Source organism: Rhineura floridana, chromosome 18 (genome assembly GCF_030035675.1).
Source record: "Rhineura floridana isolate rRhiFlo1 chromosome 18, rRhiFlo1.hap2, whole genome shotgun sequence".
Taxonomy (NCBI): Eukaryota; Metazoa; Chordata; class Lepidosauria; order Squamata; family Rhineuridae; genus Rhineura; species Rhineura floridana.
In genome coordinates, this window is record NC_084497.1 from 2,932,019 (window position 1) to 2,954,468 (window position 22,450).

General features: G+C 49.0%; 1 protein-coding gene across 4 annotated transcripts; it reads left to right on the top strand.

Annotated features, from left to right (window-relative positions):
* The first annotated feature begins 1,322 nt into the window (after nt 1-1,322).
* NCLN (nicalin) lies at nt 1,323-19,861 on the top strand. Of its 4 annotated transcripts, none has more exons than XM_061601215.1 (15): nt 1,323-1,708; nt 4,375-4,565; nt 6,558-6,702; nt 7,798-7,892; nt 8,513-8,593; nt 10,280-10,383; nt 10,495-10,583; nt 10,907-11,046; nt 11,470-11,660; nt 13,533-13,620; nt 14,523-14,561; nt 14,702-14,862; nt 15,380-15,433; nt 17,434-17,512; nt 19,279-19,861. In XM_061601215.1, the coding sequence occupies exons 1-15, from the start codon at nt 1,522-1,524 to the stop codon at nt 19,336-19,338; spliced, it is 1,704 nt and encodes a 567-aa protein (XP_061457199.1). In that variant the 5' UTR covers nt 1,323-1,521; the 3' UTR covers nt 19,339-19,861. The 4 variants fall into 4 exon arrangements, with proteins under 4 accessions (XP_061457199.1, XP_061457201.1, XP_061457198.1 ...); XM_061601217.1 differs by having other exon boundaries at nt 11,470-11,648; XM_061601214.1 differs by having other exon boundaries at nt 1,324-1,708; nt 14,699-14,862.
* The last annotated feature ends 2,589 nt before the right edge of the window (nt 19,862-22,450 follow it).

A 22,450-nucleotide genomic window follows, 5' to 3' on the forward strand; every position in this document is an offset into this window, starting at 1 on the left:
GCCCCAAACAGCCAGTCTTGCAGACTGCTGTGAATTATGGTGAGAACATGAGAATAGAGTTTAGCCGCACAGTCTTAGCACATGGGATGGGGGAGTTTCTGCGACAGATTGTTTGGCCCGATTGTGAAATTTGCTCCATCATGGATGGCAGTGGTCTTGGCGTCCAACCAGAAAATTATTAAGAGGCTGGCTCCAGTTCCCTAACGACTCTGAACTTACAATTCCAAAAGGATTGGCCAGTTCAGACCAGTTGAGCCATTTCGCACAAAGGCTTCTGTGGCGGATGTGTATTCAGGCCCAACGCAGCGGATAGCTCTCTGTTCTGCAGGGAGCAAGAAACCCTAGATACTCTGCATTGGAAAATGGAGGTTCCTAACAATTTGTTAATTATGGTTTATCAGGATGTCTAGCTTGATCAATCATAGTTTCCGCCAATATTTTCCAAACACAGGCACCCTAAAAATGGGAGTGCTGAGCAGATGAGAAACAAAAGCAGCTTTAAAACTGCAATTCGTCTACCTGTGTGAAAGGTTAAACTATCGTCGGGGTTCTAAATTTTGTTGCACATTCACTGTTAGACGGGCTGTCATAGCTCACTGGAGAAGCACCCATTTTTCATGCAGAGTTCCAGCAGAAGGAGGACTCCAAACCCACCACACCACACCTCCAAACTCTTCCTCCCCACCCCACCCCAAGACAGGTTTCCAAACTCCCCTCCTCCAAATTCTTTCCCCCCCCATATATATGTTGTTATGCGCCTTCAAGTTGATTTCAACTTATGGTTAAGGTGTTGGACTATGACCTGGGAGACCAGGGTTCTAATCCCCACATAGCCATGAAGCTCACTGGGTGACCTTGGGCCAGTCATTGCCCCTCAGCCTCATGAAAACCCTATTCATAGGGTCGCCATAAGTCAGAATCGACTTGAGGGCAGTACATTTACATTTTTATGTATCAGTGACCTCCAAGAGCATCTGTCATGAACCACCCTGCTCAGATCTTGTAAGTTCAGGTCTGTGCCTTCCTTTATGGAATCAATCCATCATTTGTTTGGCCTTCCTCTTTTTCTACCCCCTTCTGTTTTTCCTAGCATTATCGTATTTTCTAGTGAATAGTGTCTTCTCATTATGTGTCCAAAGTATGATAACCTCAGTTTCATCATTTTAGCTTCTAGTGACACCTCTGTCTATATAAGCCAGTCCAATTGACTCCATCCCCCGGCGTGCCGTGCGCGCAACTCCAGATGAAAGAGGTTTGCGGACTCCATTTCCCAGCGCGCCTTGCGGCACGGCAGCAAGAGCCGCGTGACCGCTGAGCAAAGGAACACGTCCTCTGCCCCTCCCCTCCAGAGAGGGCTCCATTTGCCGTCGTGCGTTGCGGCGAGCGAGCCCCGTGAGTGGATGCGGGAAGGCTCTCCCCTGAGGGGAAGACTCCGTTTCCCGTCGTGCCTTGCGCGCCGCGCCTGGCTGAGGCGAAGAAGGAGCCCTCGAAGCGCCGCCGCCCCGCTCGCCGCGCGTCGCCATGCTGGAGGAGGCCGGCGAGGAGGTGCTGGGCTCGGTGCTGCTGAAGGCCTCCTGCCTGCCGCTGAGCTTCCTGCTGGTGCTGCCCGCCGTGCTGCTGCTGCTGCTGGGCCCGCCGCCCGCCGACGCCGCCCACGAGTTCACCGTCTACCGCATGCAGCAGTACGAGCTGGCCGGGCAGCCCTACGGTCAGTCGGCCGAGCGGGAGGCGGCGGGGAGGGGAGAAAGGAGCAGCCAGACGAACGAGCGAGGCCCTACTCAGAGGAGGCCCATTGGGCTGCGTTCCTACTCAGAGGAGGCCCAGCTAAGCCCTACTCAGAGGAGGCCCATTGGGCTGCGTTCCTACTCAGAGGAGGCCCAGCTAAGCCCTACTCAGAGGAGGCCCATTGGGCTGCGTTCCTACTCAGAGGAGGCCCAGCTAAGCCCTACTCAGAGGAGGCCCATTGGGCTGCATTCCTACTCAGAGGAGGCCCAACTAAGCCCTACTCAGAGGAGGCCCATTGGGCTGCATTCCTACTCAGAGGAGGCCCAACTAAGCCCTACTCAGAGGAGGCCCATTGGGCTGCATTCCTACTCAGAGGAGGCCCAACTAAGCCCTACTCAGAGGAGGTCCATTGGGCTGCATTCCTACTCAGAGGAGGCCCAACTAAGCCCTACTCAGAGGAGGCCCATTGGGCTGCATTCCTACTCAGAGGAGGCCCAGCTAAGCCCTACTCAGAGGAGGCCCATTGGGCTGCATTCCTACTCAGAGGAGGCCCAGCTAAGCCCTACTCAGAGGAGGCCCATTGGGCTGCATTCCTACTCAGAGGAGGCCCAGCTAAGCCCTACTCAGAGGAGGCCCATTGGGCTGCATTCCTACTCAGAGGAGGCCCAACTAAGCCCTACTCAGAGGAGGCCCATTGGGCTGCATTCCTACTCAGAGGAGGCCCAGCTAAGCCCTACTCAGAGGAGTGCTGGCTAAGCATCTTCCCTCATCGTTAGGTGCTTTAGGTCTGCCCCCCTTTTCCCTCCTAAACTTCTTTTGAGCTTTGGAGAAACTTATTTCCTGGGGCATGCTGACATCTTCCCCCCTTTTCTTTCCTGGGGCCACACTTTGGTTGCAGTCTATTAGAAAGAGTGCTACGTAGAAAGCTGGAAGGAATACTTCATATTTTTAAGGATATGTAATGCTACCATTTATTGGGAACCTAGGAAGCAGTCTTAAACCGAGTCAGACTGTTGGTCCATCTAGCTCAGTATTGTCTACACTGACAGGCAGCAGTTCTCCAGAGTTTCAGGCAGGAGTTGTTCCCAGAGAATTAAACCTAGGGCCTTCTGCATGCAAAGTGGAATTCATCTCTAAAGATGTATTGCAGTGTGTCTTTGTTGAATGAATCCTGGGCGTGTTTGGAAAGAAGGATGGTAAAACATTAATATAATGCTACAATACGTGGAAGATTGTTCCTGTCAAGTCTCATTCATAGATATGTATGTAACACTGTACTGAAATAGCTTACTGTGTTGCGTATTCCACATTCTTATATGTATCATTTTTATTTTATTTTTATTTATTGTTTTATTTCCCGCCCTTCCTCTCAGCAGGAGCCCAGGGAAGCCCATATGAAGCACTCCTGTCAATTTCCCACACTTTGCTTCCCCCAGCAAGGGGGTGAAACCTACAAGACAGTGGATAAATATTTATTCATTTGTTGAAATATGTATTCACCTTATTCTAGTGGACTATAGTGTTTGTTATCGCAGCTATACATTAGGGCTATTCCCACTGTTTAAGGAAAGTGGCAGCCTGATTCTCTGTGTGTTTATTCAGAAGTAAACCCGCTCTGTTCAGCGTGGCTTACATACAGATAAGTCTGGATAGGACTTCAGCCTTAGGTGATTAGTCATGTGAGTTTTAAATGATTAACTGCCTAACACTGCAATCCAGAGCCGCTGTTGCAAAGGTTTAAGGCCCATTGGTCTCAGTGGGACTTCTGTGTAATCATCGTTAGGATTGCATTGAAAATTATGGTAGGAATGAATCATTCTGGAGGAAAAGCGAGAGTCTTTCCTGTGGTTTCTTGCTGATAACATGCATATGTTGTAGCAGATGCCATCTTCAAAAAGGCAGTTTGTTCTCTGCATGCATGAGAGTAAAAGACATGGCAAAATGCAGTTTTTAACGATGGTGTGAGCTGCATGCAATTTTTGTAAGCACGTAAATAAGAAATAATGTTTAATATATAAAAAAATCAGTCTGCCTAGCTAATCAAGAGGTGGGGGGACGACCTTGTAGCACAGGTGTGGGGAACCTGTGGCCCTCCAGATGTTGTCGAATTACAACTCCCATCATCCTGGACCCATCGTCTATGTTGACTGGGGCTGAAGGGAACTCTAGTGCTGGGATTTTATAGACACTTTTCTGCCACACTCCCAGCTGTGTGTGGGGACGCCTTCTGTTATTCCCATGCATTCCTTGGTCCAGGAGCAGTGTGACTTGCCTTGTTCCCTCCAAACTCTTCCAAGCTTCCAGATTTCCATTCTGTGGGTTTATAGACATCTTTGGGCACAGTAGGGCAGCAACTAAGAGGTCTCCCCCCTCTGCTTGCCCTGGTGACTTCAGTTCCTGCCCGACTGACTAGAAATGTCTGGAATTCCTCCCATGGTAAGGACACCCTCACCCTACGAAAAAAAGATCCAATCTGTCGTGACACAAAAGGGAAATGGATTAGCAGGGAGGAGGAAATTGCCATTTAAGCAGCCATTAAGGTTCCCCAAGGATTCAAGCTCTTCTGTAGAGAGAGGCCCCACATCTGTGGATCTATCTAGACCGTCAATAGGGCTGCGTACTAGGTGCTTTCCTCTGCTTTTTTGACAGGCACCCGGAATGCCGTGCTAAACACGGAGGCGCGCACAGTGGAGGCGGATGTCCTGAGCCGCCGCTGCGTGATGATGCGGCTAATGGACTTCTCCTATGAACAGTACCAGAAGGCGCTTCGGCAGTCAGCCGGCGCCGTGGTGATCATCCTGCCGCAGAGCATGTCTTCGGTGCCTCAGGATGTCATCCGGGTAAGCATCCCTTTGAGACTCGAAGGGTCTGCTCCTGCAGGGGTTCAAGGCAGGGCTTTGGTGTCCCACACGTCAAAACAAGAAGCCCAGAATTCTGCTGCCTAGGAAGCCAAATCCTGCAGGTTCTGTGGAAGCACGATTCTGCAACTTCTACAAGACACGTGAGCCACATAACCATAATTGAATTCCCACATGATTAAATCTTACCAAAACATAAACACAAGTTGAGGCATAAAATGTTTTCTGAGGGTATAACGTTTGGACACCGCTGATGTAGAAGCCAGTGCTCGGTACGCTTGTGGTCGCGGTCCCAATGATTATTGGTACATGGCCAGCGGTAGCGCAGGAGAGCCAAAGAGCAGCTTACTGTTGTTGTTCTACAACAGAGGTTCCCAAGCATTGGTCCACGGACAGCAAGTGGTCCGTGAGCTTCATTCAGGTGGTCCACAGCAGTGTCTGTGGATTTGTGGTTGAAGGTGGGAGGTGGCAGGTCCATCGCCTTAATATTGATGTTTGTAGCTTCTTTTATTGCTCTCTCCCCCGCACCCCAATCTCATAATTCGGATTGCGCTTCAGTGTGTTGAAACAACTTCCTGTGGTTCATTTCAGGGAATCGTTGCGTTACCTGTAAGTTGGCCAATGTTATGGCTCCCCATATTGCAGGTTCCCTACAGCTGTTGCTGTGTTTGGTGGAGGCAAGGCTAACGGGCTGCTAACTACGAGTATGAGTTTACTTATGGCTAAGCTCACACTCTTAGCAAGTATGCTGCAGAGTGGGAGGTGGAGTCCAGTTACATCTGGACAGCTACTCCTGCCGGAAAGCTCAAGATTTATTATTTATTTATTTATTTATTTATTTATTTATTATATTTCTATACCGCCCAATAGCCGAAGCTCTCTGGGCGGTTCACAGCATAAAAACAGATTATTTACATGCAGATGTAAATGCCAGTATATGGCATGTGTATGTGGGAAGAGTGATCGATAGAGCTGAGGAAGGCTTCTTCTTCTTGTGTAAATTTGTATAGATACTAGCAGAGATTGTCAACTGTCTGAGATGCGTGTGTGCCAGTGCGTGCGTTTACCGAAGAAAGCAGGCTTTTATCCTGCATCGAGATCACTGAGACTTAAGACTCAGTAAAATAAGAAAAGCTACTTTATTTATAGAAATACATAGTAGGTAGAAAGGCATACCTAGTTCTAACTAACTAACTAAGTTGGAGGCCCAGGTTTGGGAGTTGCCCTCATGGCTCAGGAGGGAGAGAGCAAAGACAAAGGTGTCTCCTCTCTCTTGGACAGTCGAAGACGAGAAGAAGGGAAGGGCGGAAGGAGGAGGGGCAGATAAGCTTCCCTAAGCATATCAGTCTGCAACGGAAGGAAGTCAATCAGAGCATCACAGGTATAAAGGTAGTCAAGCCTATCCATCTGGAGGATGGACATAAACAAAAGAACAAAACAGGAGTTGCTCTTGCCCCACTTCCAACACTTCTCTGTCTGCCACCTGGTCAGCAGCATGTTAAATTTGTGAGCTGCTCTTCACAGGAATTTGGGCTCAAAGGGGCTCATGAAAAGCAGTGGAACAGTATTGGGATTAGGTGGACGTAGCAAGCTGCCTTATATCTAACCAGACCGTTGGCCTATCTAGTTCAGTATTGTCTACCCTGACTGGCAGCAGCTCTCCAGGGCCACATTCCCAACCCTAACTGGAGGTCCTGGGGATTGAAACTGCGGCCTTCTACCTGCAAAACAGATGCCCTTCCGCTGAACTACAGACCTAAGTGGTCTGACTGGATGGACGGCTGCTATGGGTGTTCCAAGTAATACTGAAGCAGGTGCTGCAAGCATTAGCAAAGCATTTCATTCCTGACGCTCAGTATGGGGGTAAAACTGCAGCTATTCTGCAAAGGTATGTGTGACCACTCGCAAAGTACCTGCAAGCGGTGTCCTCCTTTGCAAAACACTGAGGCTTGTCTCTGCCCTCCTCTTGCTCAGCAATTCATGGAAATCGAGCCAGAAATGCTGGCTATGGAGACCATTGTGCCGGTCTATTTTGCCGTGGAAGACGAGGAGCTCCTCTCAATCTACGAGCAAACGCAGGCGGCTTCTGCATCGCAAGGCTCCGCCTCAGCTGCCGAAGGTAGGCCTTTTACTTAAACCTGGGGGGTATTTACAAGGGTGGCTTCCTCCCGCACGGGCCACCCTGACCTCTTAAGACAATCTCCCAGGGGCCGCCTCCTCTGTGCAACGCCCTCTCCAAACAGAACCAACAGGCACCTTCACAGGGGAACGGCTGCCTTGTATGCAGAAGGTCCCAGTTTCGACCCCTGGCATCTCTGGGTAGGGCTGGGGATTGTTTCCTGCTGAAACTCCAGAGAGCCACTGCCAGTCAGAGTCGAGCAGGTGTGGGGAACCTTGGGCCCTTCCAGATGATGCTGAGCGACAGCTCCCACCATCAGCCCCAGTAGGCACTGCCAATGGCCATCGTCGTCGTCCAGCGACATTTTGGAGGACCAAAGGTTCCCCACACGTGGCATACACAATACTGAGCTACATGGATGAGGAGTCTAACTTAGGATAAGGCAGTGTCCTACTTCGCTTTATTTGTTGCTGGTATCAGGGAGGGGGCATGGAAGAACCAGGTGGCAAGTGGAGGGAAAAGACCAAGGGCTATGCCTATACCTGCTTACCTAGGATTCAGCCCCCTGGACTCGGCGGGACTTGAATATGAGTAGACAGGCGCAGGATTGCACTGTTAGATCCTGAGAAGCCGCTGACAGTCAGAGGAGACAACAGGTTATATCCAGCTAAGTTTTGCTCAGAGTAGACCCATTGAAATTTAGGTGCCTAACTGAGCCATAGTCATTAATGTCAGTGGGCCCGCTCTGTGTTTGACTAATATTGGATACAACCCGACACAGTCTGTCCTAATCACCAAACTATTCCAGCAGTAGAGCTTAGAGGCTTGCGATTATCGCGTGGGTACATGAATCCTGTTAAGTAAGTAAATCATTTTTTTTAAAAACTGATTCGCTGTCTCATGTCTCTAATCATTCATAAGTTTCTGCCGGAGTTCAACAGGCAAATTGTTAAAATTAAGGAACCAGAGAAGTCTTCAGCGATCTTATTTGCTGTTTCAGTCCCTTTCAAGCGATTAAAGCTCGTACGTTCGCAGACAGGGCTGAAAGTGCTAAGCGCCTTCCCTCCCCTTTTAATATCCCTGTACTCTTTCTAGTGCTTTTACACACGGCAACTGCCAACGGCTTCCAGATGGTGACCAGTGGGGCTCAAAGCAAAGCAGTCAGCGACTGGCTCATCACCAGCGTGGAGGTGAGTCTGGGAGCACTTCTGGGCACAGGGGCCCTCCAAGGCACAAACGCAGCATTGCAAATCCAGGAGGAGTTGCACCCTGTCAGCCAGGGCCAAGGAGGCGCTTGCAACTTCCTACGGTTGTATCCAACGCAGGCCACACCCACGCAATGAGCAGACCCATTGAAATGAATGAACGTGACTAAGGCCCGTTCATTTACTAAGACTGAACCCGCATCTGCACTATACATTTAAAGTACTATGATGCCACTTTAAACAGTCATGGCTTCTTCCCCCCGCAAAGAATCCTGGGAACTGTGGTTTGTGAAGGGAGCTGAGATTTGTTAGGATGTCACCATGTTCCGCTCACAGAATTTCCCGGGAAGAGTGATTGATTGTGAAACCACTCTGGGTCTGTGAGGGGAATTAGGAGCCTTCTAATGACTCCCAGCACCTTAATTTCTAGGGATTTAGAAAAATTACATATTCCTCAAAGGTGATTTTTGCAACAGCAAAAATACATTTTAATGAGGGGGCAGGGATGATGTGTGGCCTCTGGCATTGATTTGGCTTGTTATGGCAATGCAGCAACATAAATACCCTTGGTTTTACATTTCTCTTTCCCTTACTCCCCTTGCTAGGGTCGGCTGACTGGTCTGGGAGGAGAGGACCTGCCTACTATTGCCGTAGTAGCTCACTACGACTCTTTTGGAGTTGCCCCGGTAAGTTACCGTTGGCAGTTGCCCCATAATTTCAGCATCTTTCTGTATGAAGCCGCTTGGCTTCCTTACATGAGCCGCCTACGTTGTTGTATGCTAAATTTGTCTTAAATTTGGGCAGGATTGCACATTTTGTGTGCGGCTTACTTTGTTTCCCGAGGCCTGATTCGTATAGTTTAATCCAGAGATAAGGGGGCTCTGTCCTTACGGATAAGGGAATCACCTGAGTTGACAGTCTTAAGTCTTTTTCAGCCTTGAGAGGCAAACCCCACCCATGCAAAGCAACAGAGGAAATCTGGTGGTCCCACTGGCGTGGCCACTGTAGACTGGGACCCTGTCTTGTTCAATGTCCCAACCTATCAGCACCATCCAGCCGTATTTCCCAACCTATCAGCCTGTGGTCTTTTCCATCTCAGTGAATATATAGCAGGGGTGAAGAACTTCAGGCCTGAGGACCAAACGTGGTCCTCCAGGCCTGTCTGTCTGGCCCTTGGAACTCTCCCCTGGCTATACCTCATCTCTAGCCACACGCCCTTTCCCCAGGCCACACTCCTCACTAGCCTTTTTTTATTCACTCCTTGGAATGTTTTTGAATGGCTGGAATGTGTGTCCTTGAACGCTGCTGATCGTGCCTCTCGCTTCTCTGAATGAAAGACAGAGAGAGGACCGAGTGAGTGTTGTGTAGAAACTCACCCGCTGTACAAAGGGAAATTTCACATCGTTTCCTCAGGCCCCTCCCACCACTGACATGGACCGAGCAAGGAATGTGGCCCTTGGGCTGAGAAGCATTCCTCACCCCTACACACAGGGTCAGAACACCTCCGGTCCATCTCAGAGCCGAACAACCTTCTGCCCAATTTCACGTGGGTGGGTGGAGGCGGAAAAAAGGGTGTGTGCAGAACAGTTAAAGCAACGGAATGAGGAGTGGCGGGGAAGCCCTCTGCATGTGTTTGGGCTGGCCCTCTGGCAAGAGCACTCTATCCCTCTCCTGACGGTCTGCTGAGCAGGGAGGAAAGAGAGAGAAGGGGGTGGCTGACATGGAGAGGGGAGAAAGGAGTGTCCCTGTCCCATTTTGCCTGTGGCCTTGCCTGCTATCGGCATGTGGCCCCCAAGAGATTCTCCCTAAGCGAATGTGGTCCTCCATTGAAAAAAAAACCCCAAAGGTTCCCCCTTCCAGCTACAGCCAGGGTGACCAACACAATTGTTGGGCTCCACACACCCCTTCAGCCCCAGTAGCCAACATGGCCAGCGGTCAGTGGTGGTGATGAGAGTTGGACTGGGGGGAGTGTCTGAAGGGCATCGCGTGGACTGTCCCTGAGCCAGAACATTCTGCCAGCTTGTTGGGTAAAAGCCCACGAGCTGGGCCTGAAGGCGAAATGCCTTCCCATTCCATCAGCCCTCGGCACCTGCCGTTCTAATTCTGTCCTTCCCTTTTGTGGCTGACGGATGCCCTTTCTTTAAAAAAACCAAAAGAAAATAAAAGCCGCAGATGTTAGCGGCTGTTGCGCCATTAATGTGGCCAAGATCCCGACTGCCTGCTGGCTGCTCCTTTGACATATGGCGATGACGCCTGGCTTGCTGTGCAACGATCTGCCTTGCTCTACTTCCCGTCGCCCTCCTTGCTTCCATTGGGTTCCCAAACCCAGCCCCATTGCCCTTCACGCTGGACTTACTTTCCTCTCTCCCCAGTGGCTCTCCCATGGCGCCGACTCCAATGGTAGCGGGGTCGCTGTGCTCTTGGAATTGGCCAGACTCTTCTCCCGCCTCTACACCTACAAACGGACCCACGCTGGGTAAGCAAGTTTCTCTTCCTGGGGGCCTTTCTCCCCAAAATGGTGTGTGTGTGCACTGCACAAAATGTGAGTTAGACTCTCCTTTCTGTCCCCTGTGTTCAAATAACCCAGGTACAACCTGCTCTTCTTTGCATCCGGAGGTGGCAAGTTCAACTATCAAGGGACGAAGCGGTGGCTGGAAGACAACTTGGATCACACAGGTGTGGTGGGCTTAGGGTTCGATCTCGTGTGCATCTCGAGAGCGTGAGAAGAGGAGGCATTTGGTGGCTGGCTGGCTGGGAAGCTGCGCTGAAAGGGAGTGAGACTTGTTTGCTTGCTTTTAGATACGGGACTGTGCAGCCCTCAGTTAATTGCTAGTCGATGAGCTTGTCTCTAGCCCTGGTCCTGTTTGTTAACGAGAGGTTTTTCATGTTGCATAAGCAAGAGCGCGCAAAGGACGCTTCTGTCCCCAGCCTCCCCCCGCTGCCAAAATAACTCTATAGGGCGATAGCATATTCACACCCCTCGCTGTCTCTTATTTCAGATTCCAGTTTGCTGCAAGACAACGTGGCCTTTGTCCTCTGCCTGGACACTCTGGGGAGAGGGAACAGCCTTCACTTGCATGTCTCAAAGCCTCCAAAGGAAGGGACCCTTCAGCACGCTTTTCTGAAGGAGCTGGAACTGGTAAATGAGGGGAGTGGGGCGGCTTACATTTCAGAAGGTGGGCAGTAGCAGTGGCTGACCTCTCAGGTGCCGATAAAGAAGCTTGCCTAGCTGGTGTAGCTTCCCACTCTGTCCTCTGGGGACTCGTCTTTCCCCCTTTTTTTTCTTGGGGGAATAAAGGCAGGTGTAACCAGCGCGCTCCTTAAAACAGCAGACGGCAAATGCCACAGCTCTACCTGGAGAGGCTAGGGAGTCAGCCTGGGACCTTCTGCAAAGCAGTTGCTCTGCCCCTGAGCTCTGGTCCCTCTCCTTACTTGAAGAGGGGGGGAGTGCCAAATGCAGCCCCTGTTTTAAGAAGAGGAGGGGAGGGATTTGCTCACTGTGCTCTGGGGGCGAGCTGCTTAGCGTCTCAACTCTCTCTTGTCCTGGTGATGTGCCCCGCAGGTGGTTGCCAGCCAGTTCCCAGAGGTGAGGTTCTCCATGGTGCACAAGAAAATCAACCTGGCAGAAGACATGCTGGCCTGGGAGCACGAGCGCTTTGCCATCCGCCGCCTCCCAGCCTTCACCGTCTCCCACCTCGAGAGCCACCGAGATGGCCTGCGCAAGAGCATCATGGACGTGAGGTCAGCTGCTGGGTGAGGAGGCTGCAGCAGAGGCTGAGCTGGTCGTGGGAGTTTTGCTCTGGTCTCGGACTAGCTGAGAAATGCTCTTCTTGCTCCTGCAGAGCATCAGAAAATGAGCATTAACCTCTTGGGCTGCTCGTCAGTTTTGTAGGAAGCCGCCAATTTACCAAGTCCGCCCCTTGTGTCCATCTAGTCAGACTGGCAGCAGTTTCAGACAAGAGGTCTCTACCAGCCCTGCCTGGAGATCCCGTGATTTGAGCCTGGGACCTTCTGCATATAAAGCAGGTTCTCTAACCACTGAGCCATGGCTCTTCCCCAAACAGACTCCGTACACGTCCCCATGGCTGGGCCATGAGTGTGGGAGAGAGATGCTATAGGTATGTAGAACAGTAGCCTTGCCAGATCACATCAAAGCCCCGTCTCATCCAGAATCTGCTCGTAGCATTGGCTGGCCAGAATCCCTTCGGCAAGTTCGCAAGCAGGGTTTGAAGGAGAGAAGCCCTCCCTTGTTGTTGTTATTATTTATTTAATTTGTATCCAGCCCTTCCTCCCAGCAGGAGCCCAAGGTGGCAAATAAAGTGTTTAAAACACTTTAAAATAATAAAAACAGGTCTTAAAATTAAAACAAAACAGCATTAAAAACATTTTTAAAAAACTTTGAAAAAAGGGTTAAAAACGTTATTCAAAAACATATTACGCAATTCTAACACAAATGCAGACTGGGATAGGTCTCAACCTAAAAGGCTTGTTGAAAGAGGAAAGTCTTCAAAAGGCGCTGAAAAGATAGCAGAGATGGCGCCTGCCTAATACTGTTCTTGAGCCAGTTCCTCAGGGAGGTAGACCTCTTCTGTCCATGGAGGATCTGATCTGATCAGCCGTTGTGCTTAATTGCCCCCCTCCCTGGAGAGGCTGGCCCCCTGGGAATTGGTTCACTTCTTTAGCAAGCAGGCAAGAGCTGCCTTGCTGGATGATGTTTTGCTGTAATATGTTTTAAAATGCTTTGTTCTTGACGTGTTTTAAAGTGCTTTTAGTGTTTTCGTTTGCTACCCTGGGCTCCTCTGGAAGGAAGGGCGGGGTAGAAATTTAATAAACAAGTACATAAATATATAAATGAGACTTGAAAGGTTCATCTGGTCCACCCTCCGTCTGCCTCCTTCTGGGCCCTCCAGACAGCCCACTGGTGGAGTGGGAAGGCACCAGGGAAGTTGTTACCAGCACCTCGTTGACAACCTTTCTTTCTTTCTTTCTTTCTTTCTTTCTTTCTTTCTTTCTTTCTTTCTTTCTTTCTTTCTTTCTTTCTTTCTTTCTTTCTTTCTTTCTTTCTTTCTTTCTTTCTTTCTTTCTTTCTTTCTTTCGTGGAGGAGCACTCAAAAAGGTGATGTGTGTTTTCTCTCACCACACCACCCCTCCCAAAAAAATCTGGAGTGGTTATTGCCAAAAGGGATAGAGAAGGGAAGAGGAACAGACACGCAGTCAGCCATCACTTCTTGAATGTTACGACTGCAGTTTGGAAGTAGCCCCAGCCAAAACTCTGCCACTTCATCCTGCATAATCCTTAGACAGGCTTGTTGTTCAGGTCCAGGTTTGGAAGGCAGGGGGTGGGATGCTCAGCCGCTGGATCTGCGTGGCGTGGTCCTTGCTCCCTTTCTGAGGGAAGATAGTGACTTGTCTGCTCCCCATGTTTAGGAGAACTATAGGCTTGTTGTCCTCTTTTTTTTTTTAAGCTCTCCTTGGGACTGCTTGACAGAAGACTTGGCACAGGAGCTGAGTTAGCTACTTGGAGCTAGCCATTCATACAGTACTGCACCATCAAATGCCTACTGTACCTCCCCTCCCTCCAAAGACAAGATGTTCTTGACACTGCTGTTGCCTTTACCCTTGCAGGACACGGGTTGACCCCAAAATTCTCACCCGCAACACCCACATCATTGTGGAGGCATTGACACGGGTTATCTACAACCTAACAGAAAAGGTGAGGGTCTTTTCTCGGCATCTGGTCTCCAATAGCTGCTCCCACTGGCCATAGCAGAGGAAGTAGCTTTGCAAAGCCCAGCCCATTAGCTCATTAGCCCAGGACAGCACATTGTGGAGTTAGTGGGCCCAGAAGGTGGAATTACTGTTGAGGGCTGAGAGGGTAAATGGAATGGGCTGTTCTGGAAGGGCATCGCCGGCTGGCTTGAACCCTGGACAGAAGCACTACACGTGGTCTTCTTGTAGGCCTCACTGACAAGCAGTGATATGTTTTCCCCAGCAAATTTTGAACTGCGAAGTTTTCCTATGTGAATTTGGGGGAATTCACATCAAGAAATGTTCAGTTTGCGTTGGGAAATTTTCTGTTGCCCTCCAGAGAGATCTAATTCAGCATGTTTATTTTTTTGTGTTCAGTAAACAAAGCTAGAAACTTGTGACATTTAACAGGCTTGGCCATTCAATGTATTTCCAGTTGGCATCCATTCATTGTAACTAATAAACATATGAAGCCTATGCTTTAAGTTCAATTCCTGCATAGAACAGGGGGCTGGACCCAATGGCCTGTCAGGCCTCTTCTACTATTCTGTGATTCTATGAAACTGAAACTTCTACGGAAAAATAAAGCCCTGGAAAATTTCCACCCCACCTCACTGCTTGTAAGAACAATTGTGTAACTTAAGAATTGGTGCTTGAGTGTTCTTGTTTTCCTCTTCCCTCACCATCCTTTTTTCCTTTTGAGTTGTATCTGTTCAGGTGTAAAATTGTGAGCAGGAGCTGTCTTACATAAAAAAAAATCTTTGTAAAGTTTTGTATAGAATGCTTCAGGTGCTTTACAAATGAAAAAATAATCCTCGTCCTTTGCCTTTGATTCTCTGCTCTCTCTTTCTCCTTTTTGCACACTAGGGAGTGCCTGCTGACCTCCAGATCTTCACAGAGCAGATGGTGAGCACACGTAGCTTGTGTGTGTGTGTGTGGGTCTTCTTTCCATGGGGCAAGGAGGGGAGATAAGGGGTGTGTGGGTTTTAACCCTGCCTGACAGACTTACCCTTTCCTTTGTGACTCTCTTCTTCGTTCTGCAGCAGATCCAACAGGAACAGATGGAGTCGGTGATGGACTGGCTCGCCAGCCAGCCGAGGGCCGCCCAGCTGCTCGACAAAGACAGCACGTTTATCAACAGTCTAGAATACTCGATGAGCCGCTACCTCAAAGATGTCAAGCAGCATCACGTGAAGGCAGACAAGCGGTAAGGGCGGGCGCTCTTTGCTCTTTTCATGTTGGAGTTTGGTAGATACTGCAACCGAGTGCAGAAATGAGGAGTCCGGTCAGATGGGTACAGTAGTTGAAAGATCAAAGAGGCTACAGGGTTGTTGCTCCTGGGAAATAAGCCCATTCTGACTGCAAGCATGCATGTGGCCATTGTAGAGCCATGAGGCTAGTGCTCTCGCACGCACACACCCTTTTTCTCATTAGGAGAGGAAGGAAGTGAAGCCTGAGAAAAACAAGTTGTTCCTAGTGAAGGAATCCGCTTACACACACTGGTTCAGCTAACTTCTTGTAGTTTTACTCCCAGCAGTGCCATTTTGGCGCTCTTTTCTGTGTGATAGCACAATATTCTCTCCCTCACACGCCCCTTGGTGTTGTCCCAGTTAGAGGTAGGTGGTGCGGAGAGGTGGGCCAGTAAAGCGGCTTCAAAGCAGACAATAAGGTATTTTTTCAATTTCTTCCTCCTCTTCCCTGCCTCCTCCTTTTAAAACACACAGGGATCCTGAGTTCGTTTTCTATGACCAGTTGAAGCAAATAATGAACGCATACAGGTAAGTGCAAGCGACCTTTCTCTCCTGGCCAATGAAATGTTGACTTGTATCCAACTGCTCAGACCCATTGAAGATAATGGATCTAAGTCGGGCTTATGGATCTCAACGGGTGGTTTCCGTGCCAGTCCTACTCGGAGTGGACCCATTTGAAACTAAGAGATGTGACTAACTTAGCTTCACTAATTCCTACTCTGGTTAAGACTTAGTTGAATAGATCTCAGTGGTGCTGACTGGTTCAGAGGCTTGCGTTTCAAGGCTTTGAGGGTGTGGGGAGGCGCTATTAATCTCATCCCGTTGGTCACGGAAAAGAGTTAGGGAATGTTTCGTGCAAACTGGACGCAGTCATGTTTTTCTCCCATCTTGCAAAGCTGGAGTTGCCCTCCTTTGAGTAGAGGGGTGCCAAGTTTTTGCCAGCCAAGGAAGAACCATTGGGGAGATTCCTCCTGTCCAGTTGTGACCCCGGGCTTGGTCTCTCCCTCCCGCTCACTAACTCACCCTGTATCGCCCATCAAATAGAGGGTTAAATTCAGCCAAATGTGCTGGTTCTCCCTTTCTGCGCAAACCATATATTGCCTACCTTGTAGAAGGACTGAAGCAGACCTTCTCGGACAGGTACACCTGATCCTGAACTCATTTGTTGGGCAAAATCTTGGGAGTAGTTGCTGAGAATTAGATACTCTTCTTTCTAGAGGAGAAAGAGTCCTCCTCTATGACAGAGCAGCAGTAGAGATGTGAAGGCCCTGGAGAAAAAATAGAAATTTTGGGGGGAAACACAGGGTTTCCCCCCACCCCTGGGTTTTCACATCTCTAAGTTGGTGAGGCGGGGGAGAGGATCTGGAATGGAATTTTGCAAGTAGCATCCCTGTGAATGAAACGACTCAAGAGGCAGGGGGACATCCCTTCTTTAGAGGGCAATTATGTGCACTTGTTCCTCATTTGCTTTGCAATCCTTTTTGGTGGAAGCGCTACAGGAGTTTATTAAGTGTGTGCATGTCAGGCTTTAAGGGCGGGGTGGAGAACCTCTGGCTCGGAAGCCAAGCTTGGGCCACCAAGCCTCTCCGTTTGGCTCATGAGGCTGTTTATGAAAAGCCACACAGGCCCACCTGTCCAGCACCTGACATGAATGAATGAATAAAATTATTTTGATCAAAGATCAGTACATAGAGACATGAGTAACGAAAATCATATAAAATACATGAAATCATGAGTGAATAAAAAGGACAAAATTACAATCAGTATAAATTTCCTATATAAGGTCATAATCGTTGCTTTCCGACATGCAATAGTAGCAGCACAGGAAGTGGCCACTCTTACTGTAACCTGTGGATTCCTGTCTGCCAAATAAATACGTTAAGTAAAACTCACTGGGTAAGTCCGGAATGCTTTGTAAAATTGGGGTAATAAAAGAGTAACGGAGATCCCTATGAAAGGTGCAATACAAGAAAACATAAGCTACATGATTGATTGTGCATTTGTGTATTTGTATATGTTCAGATTGGTCTATGACCGTAAATAAAAATCAGTCAATCGACCTACAGTTTCCACTTCCTCCATTCCACATGGACAAAGCCTTTTGTGATAAGGTACCCTCTTATATCTTCCCTCCAGGAGGGTGGATGGAAGTACTTTGGACCTGACAGCTGTAAAAGCTCTTCTATATTTAGGGTTATTCAAGTTTGTTAAATAATGCATAGGCACTCAGGAAGCCTGCCAGCAAGACGCGAGTGATTTTGTAGTTCTGTATCCCAAATTCGTTGTTGGATAGTAGTTTTTGCTTTAGCATATCCAAGAGCGAGAAGAGTATAAGGGGTAAATCCCAGATTTTGCCATTTCTCAAACATCACGCATGACGACTTGTGATTGGCAGGTGGGTTGCCCCTCCCACTTGTCCAAGTTGGCCTGTGGGGTGGGGCCAGGTGAAGATCAGAGCCAAACAAAGGTTTCCCCACCCCTGTTTCTAGGGATATTGCCTATGTGTGAACTCTGCTTATGTTTTCCAGGGTCAAGCCTGCCATCTTCGACCTCCTCCTGGCTCTCTGCATAGCCGCCTACCTTGGAGTGGCCTACATTGCTGTCCAAGTGAGTGCAACAACAGAGAGCGGTGGCCCTGCTACAGCATCTCTGATGAATCTCAGGAGGAGCCAGCAGTGGCTTTCTCTCTCCACTGTGCTAGTTGAGTTTCAGCAAAGTCTGTTAAGAAGTTTCTCATGCTACATATAGAGGGAGAAAGATAATTTTGCCTAGGGGCCTAGCAGGTGTCACCCTCCTCCAGTTCTGCTTCTATGAGCTAAACCATGGTTTGGTTTAGCGTGTCGTCCAAACGCATGCTCATGGCTTGTCTTGCTCCAGACAAATGATGACATTGTAACCAAGATTTGTTCTTGAGCTTACTGCTTGTGGTTTGCTTGGAGGAGACAAACCATGAGCCCATGTTCAGACTACACTAAACCATGGTTTAGCTTATGGCAGTGAAGGAGCAAAGCAATGGCGATCTCCTGTCCAGCATCCCTCACCCTCACGCATTTGCACTAAGTCACAGTTTGATGAACTCGTGAACTGAGTCAGAATCTGTTTGTGGGAGTTGATGCTATCACAGGTCCTTCACGGAAACCTATTGGAAGCTTCTTCATGTCTAGGCCAATGGAAAGTGGAATTGAGACTTTATTTTTTTCAAATCTAAAGCTTAGTTTGCTTTAAAACTTCTTTGCTAAAAATTTCTAGTCGGTAGGCAGCATGCAAAACCGAACATTGCCTATGATTGTATGCAAACCTACTCAAAGGCAAGTCCGATTGAGTTCAGTGGGACTTACTGCCAGGTCAGTGTGAAGAGGATTGCAGCCTCTGGCTAATATGCAACAGAATTTTAAAATGCTGATCAGCTGATTTCCTCTTAACCCTCCCAGCCCTTTGTGATGGCAAATTGCTCTTGAAACTCCCCTTCATGTTCTTAAAAGTGATTTGCCATACAACGTGTGAGGAGTCCTGTTTGAGGAGAAGTATAAATCTAACTCCCGTTGGACTCGGGGAACCTGTTTCATAGTTCTCCAGATGCTGGCTGAAAACTGTTGTTATTACTGTTTTCATTGTTGTTCTTCTTTGAGACGAGGGGTGTGATCCAGTTCAAGTTGAATCCTTTTAGGTTCCATTGTTGGGTCCATATAGCTCAGTATTGTCCACACTGACTGGCAGTGGCGCTCCAGGCTTTCAGGCAGGGAGTCTCTCCAAGCCCCTACCTGGGGATGCCACCATCGGCGATTGAACCTGGGGCCTCCTGCAGGCAAGGCAGCTGCTTTGTCGCAGAGTGATGGCCCTTCCTCCATCTTCTAGCCATATGACAATGGAACCAATGACCTGGAGAGGTAGTGGGCTCTCCGACACTGGAGGCCTTCAAGAGGCAGCTGGACAGCCATCAGTCGGGAATGCTTTGATTTGGATTCCTGCATTGCGCAGGGGGTTGGACTAGATGGCCTTATAGGCCCCTTCCAACTCTACTATTCTATGATTCTAAAACCGCTCGATCCAGTAGCCTTCCTAACTTGAAATGGGTGTGTGTCACAGGGTGGCTTGTAGGAATTAAGCCAGCCTTATGCTGCTTTAAGATGCTTTGATGGGGCCCAAACTTCTCTGCCTACGATAAATGTATTATACTTTTTAAGGTGCCACAGGATTATGCTTGGGGGGAGGGCTGTTCTGCTGCTGTAACTGTGGGACGCATTGCTTTCTCTGCACACCTGTCAGCATCGAAACTCTTCCGCTGTTTCCCCTCCCCCCATGCCTGTTTTGGCATTAATCTAGAAGACCCCAAGCTGCCTCTCACTGTGTCTCTGCGTGTGTGTGTGTTTTAGCACTTCGGTCTCCTTTACAAGCTGGTGCAGAGGCTATCCCTGAAATCCAAACAGCAATGAAAGGGCCAAATAAAAGCTCTGCTGTCGCAAGGGAGCCCCTGAGGACCATGGCTGTGTCGGACGCTGCAGCAGCTCGTTCCCTTTTGCGACACTGGAGTAGGAGCCAAAGGCTGAGATGAAAACGCTCTGCGACTCCCTTGCATTTTTGCAAACCTGCATTTCCCTCCTCCCTTTGCTGCTGTCCCCCCTCCCCTTTCTTGGGACAGAGCCCCAGATGTACACCAACTAGTTCCAGACTGGTCGAACAAACGAGTGGCTGTTTCGTTCCTTTCCTTCAACTGCCCACCACCGGCAGTCTCCCGGGGAATCTTCCTCCGAACAAAAAGACATTTCCATAAATGCGGAGCTGCTGTACGGGAAGCGACGCACGTGCCATAGATCTGAGCGTTGGGGGAGAAACCTGGTGGGGTGAGATGGGGGCCTGCCTGTCAGAAGGAGAACTTGAAGGGGTGCTTTGGGGTTGGTTTGTGGTGTTTTTTTTAAAAAAAAATGTGCACATGTAAATTAAAAGAAAACAACTTGAGACATTTCTTCCTGATCATTCTTCACAGCCTTTGACACGTGAATAACGGCTAGAATTTTTTTTAAAAAACGGGATTTGCCCTATAAGACGCAGCAGCTGCGTGCAGGAAGGGTGGTTCATAACCTGTTTTTTGATGGAAGGAAAAATGCAGAAAGGCAAGGTGTGTCTGTGTGTGTTTACTATTTAGTTAGCTCTGCCTAGGACTTGCTTAGGGGACTTTGGTAGGTTTTTGTAGCCTCATTTCCCCCAGCTCTGTTCCTTCCAGATGCTTTGGACTAAGAACATCAGAAGAGCCTGGCTGCTGATCAGGCCAGCAGCCCATCTAGTCCAGCTTCCCGGTCTCTCAGTGGCCAGCCAGATGCCCCCAAGGGAAGCCTGCAAGCAGGATCCGAGCGCAACAGCAACTCTCCCCTCCTGTAGTTCCTATTCAGAAACATACTGACTCAGAGCCATCGTAGCTAGGAGCCACTGATAGCCTCTTCTTCCATGAATGTGTCTAATCCTCTTTCAAAGCCATCCAAGTTGGTGGCCATTGCTGCCTCTTGTGGGGAGCGGGTTCCAGAGTTTTAACTCTGTGCTGTGTCAAGAAGTCTTGTCCTGAATCTTCCAACATTCATCTTCGTTGGGTGTCCACGAGTTCTAGCGTTAAAGAGAGACACTGGAAAAACTTTTCTCTATCCACGTTCTCCGTACCATGCATCGTTTAATGCACCTTGCTCTCCTTTTCTCTAAACTAAGAATCCCTAACCCTTCCTCACAGGAGAGACACTACAACTCCCACCAGCCCCAGCCAGCGTGGTTGCAGGGGAAGGCTGCACTTAGAGAAAGCGTAGGCCTTGTGAAGCCTTGAGAGTTGAGCAAAAAGCCCTGGGATGGGCCTTCCGTTTCTTCCAACTTTTTGCACACAACACAAAAACTCCCCCTTCCATTTTTGCAACCTGCAAATGGGCCTGCTCCTGTTTGCCTGTGGAGAGCAGAGTGGTTGAGCTTTGTAGTTCAGGGCCAGGGAACTTGAGGCCCTCCCGATGTTGCTGAACTCACCAAGTCCCATCAACCCCAGCCAACGTGGCCACTTGTCAAGGAAACGGGAGTTATCAGGTAGCAGCAGCTGGAGAATCCCACCCTTCTGCACCCTTGTTGCAGCTGCCTCTCTGACTTTTACAGTCTTGTCAGGGGACAGGCCATGCCTTTAACCCAGGGCTGGGCAACCTTTGCCCTTCCAGATGCCACGGAGCTACAATTGCCATCATTCCTGCTGATTCCTGGGAAAAAGAGGTAAGAGCTTCTGTATCGATGCTATAAACTTGTGATTTCCCCCTTCCCAAAGAAATGCAGAAATAGAGAAATTTGCCCTCAATGTCTCCTGTATCCACATGACATCCATAAAAGGCCTGCCGTGTTCATGCCTACTTACAAAAGCTTTTGTGCGCAAAGGCCTGTCCTAACCAGACGAAGTCTCAGAAAGAAGGCTAGCAACCCATGTTGAGGACACGGCCTGTTGCAAATCCCCTGCCCATCTGCAAATGGGCACAAAAAAGTCTGCCCCTTACATAGCCGGTTGTGTTTTACATCGGGTTTGTTTATGGGTAGGAAAGGATTTTAAAAGGTACGAGTCGCTAGGACAGCCAAGGCTGTCCTGCTGATGGCACAAGAGGATGCAGTTCCTGGACTTTCGTTTTTTAATAGAGTGATGACATCACCTGCCTGGGTAACTGACAGTCTATTATGCAAAGGCAAGAGTCACATCTGTTGCTCCACCCACTTCTGCTGACGGCCCCACCCACCAATGACACGCAGCCCCTGGAAGGTGGCTCCCAGCTGCAAAAGGCCCTCAATCCCTGTTCTATGCAGACTTTCTGGGAGCCCTTCCTGTTGGACTTATTTCAGAGTAAGCAAGAATAGCTAACCTGTAGCCCTCCAGATGTTGCTGGACTCCATCGCCCATCGTTCCTGACCACTGGTGGTGCGGGTTGCTGAAGCGGATGGGAATTGGAATCCAGGAACAGCTAGAGGGCCACTTAGGTTTCCCATCCCAGATGTAGAGGTCCAGGCTGTGCAGGATGGACCTTTCCACAACACTTCAGGTTGCCAAGTAACCAGAAATGGAGGGAGCCTAGTCTGCTCTTGTGCATTTAATACATATCAATAGGAAACCTTTTCAGAGCATTGGGCAAAAAACACAAACAAATGGAATCATTTCAGATCCATTTGTTTGGGAGAGAGGTACAAGACAGGGCTGCTCTCGTTCTCCATTGATATTTGATTTATGTTTGGAAGCATTGGCATGTGCAATTAGCAGACGGTAGTTACTATTATTTCTTCTACACGTCCTGCCAGTTTAAACGTTGCACCTTGCAGGACTTGCTTAACGCACTTCCAAACTGTTGTTATTTTCAGGTGAGATTCAATCACATGCAAGTGGTGCAGTTAAAACTGATTTGGACCTCTTGTACTGGAAATCTGCCCCCCCCCGACACCCAGACTTTTTATGATAGAAAATATGTTGGATGCAACGCCATCTAATCTTCCCTGCAAACAAATCAGGACGAATGCTCAGCAAACAGGTCACCTAGGAGTGATTTTAGAAAG

Coding starts and splice junctions, on each gene's coding strand:
- NCLN (XM_061601214.1), top strand. CDS start 1,522: ATGCTGGAGGAGGCCGGCGAGGAGGTGCTGGGCTCGGTGCTGCTGAAG. Junction 6,703..7,797: donor CTCCGCCTCAGCTGCCGAAG/GTAGGCCTTTTA, acceptor TACTCTTTCTAG/TGCTTTTACACACGGCAACT. Junction 8,594..10,279: donor ACTCTTTTGGAGTTGCCCCG/GTAAGTTACCGT, acceptor CTCTCTCCCCAG/TGGCTCTCCCATGGCGCCGA.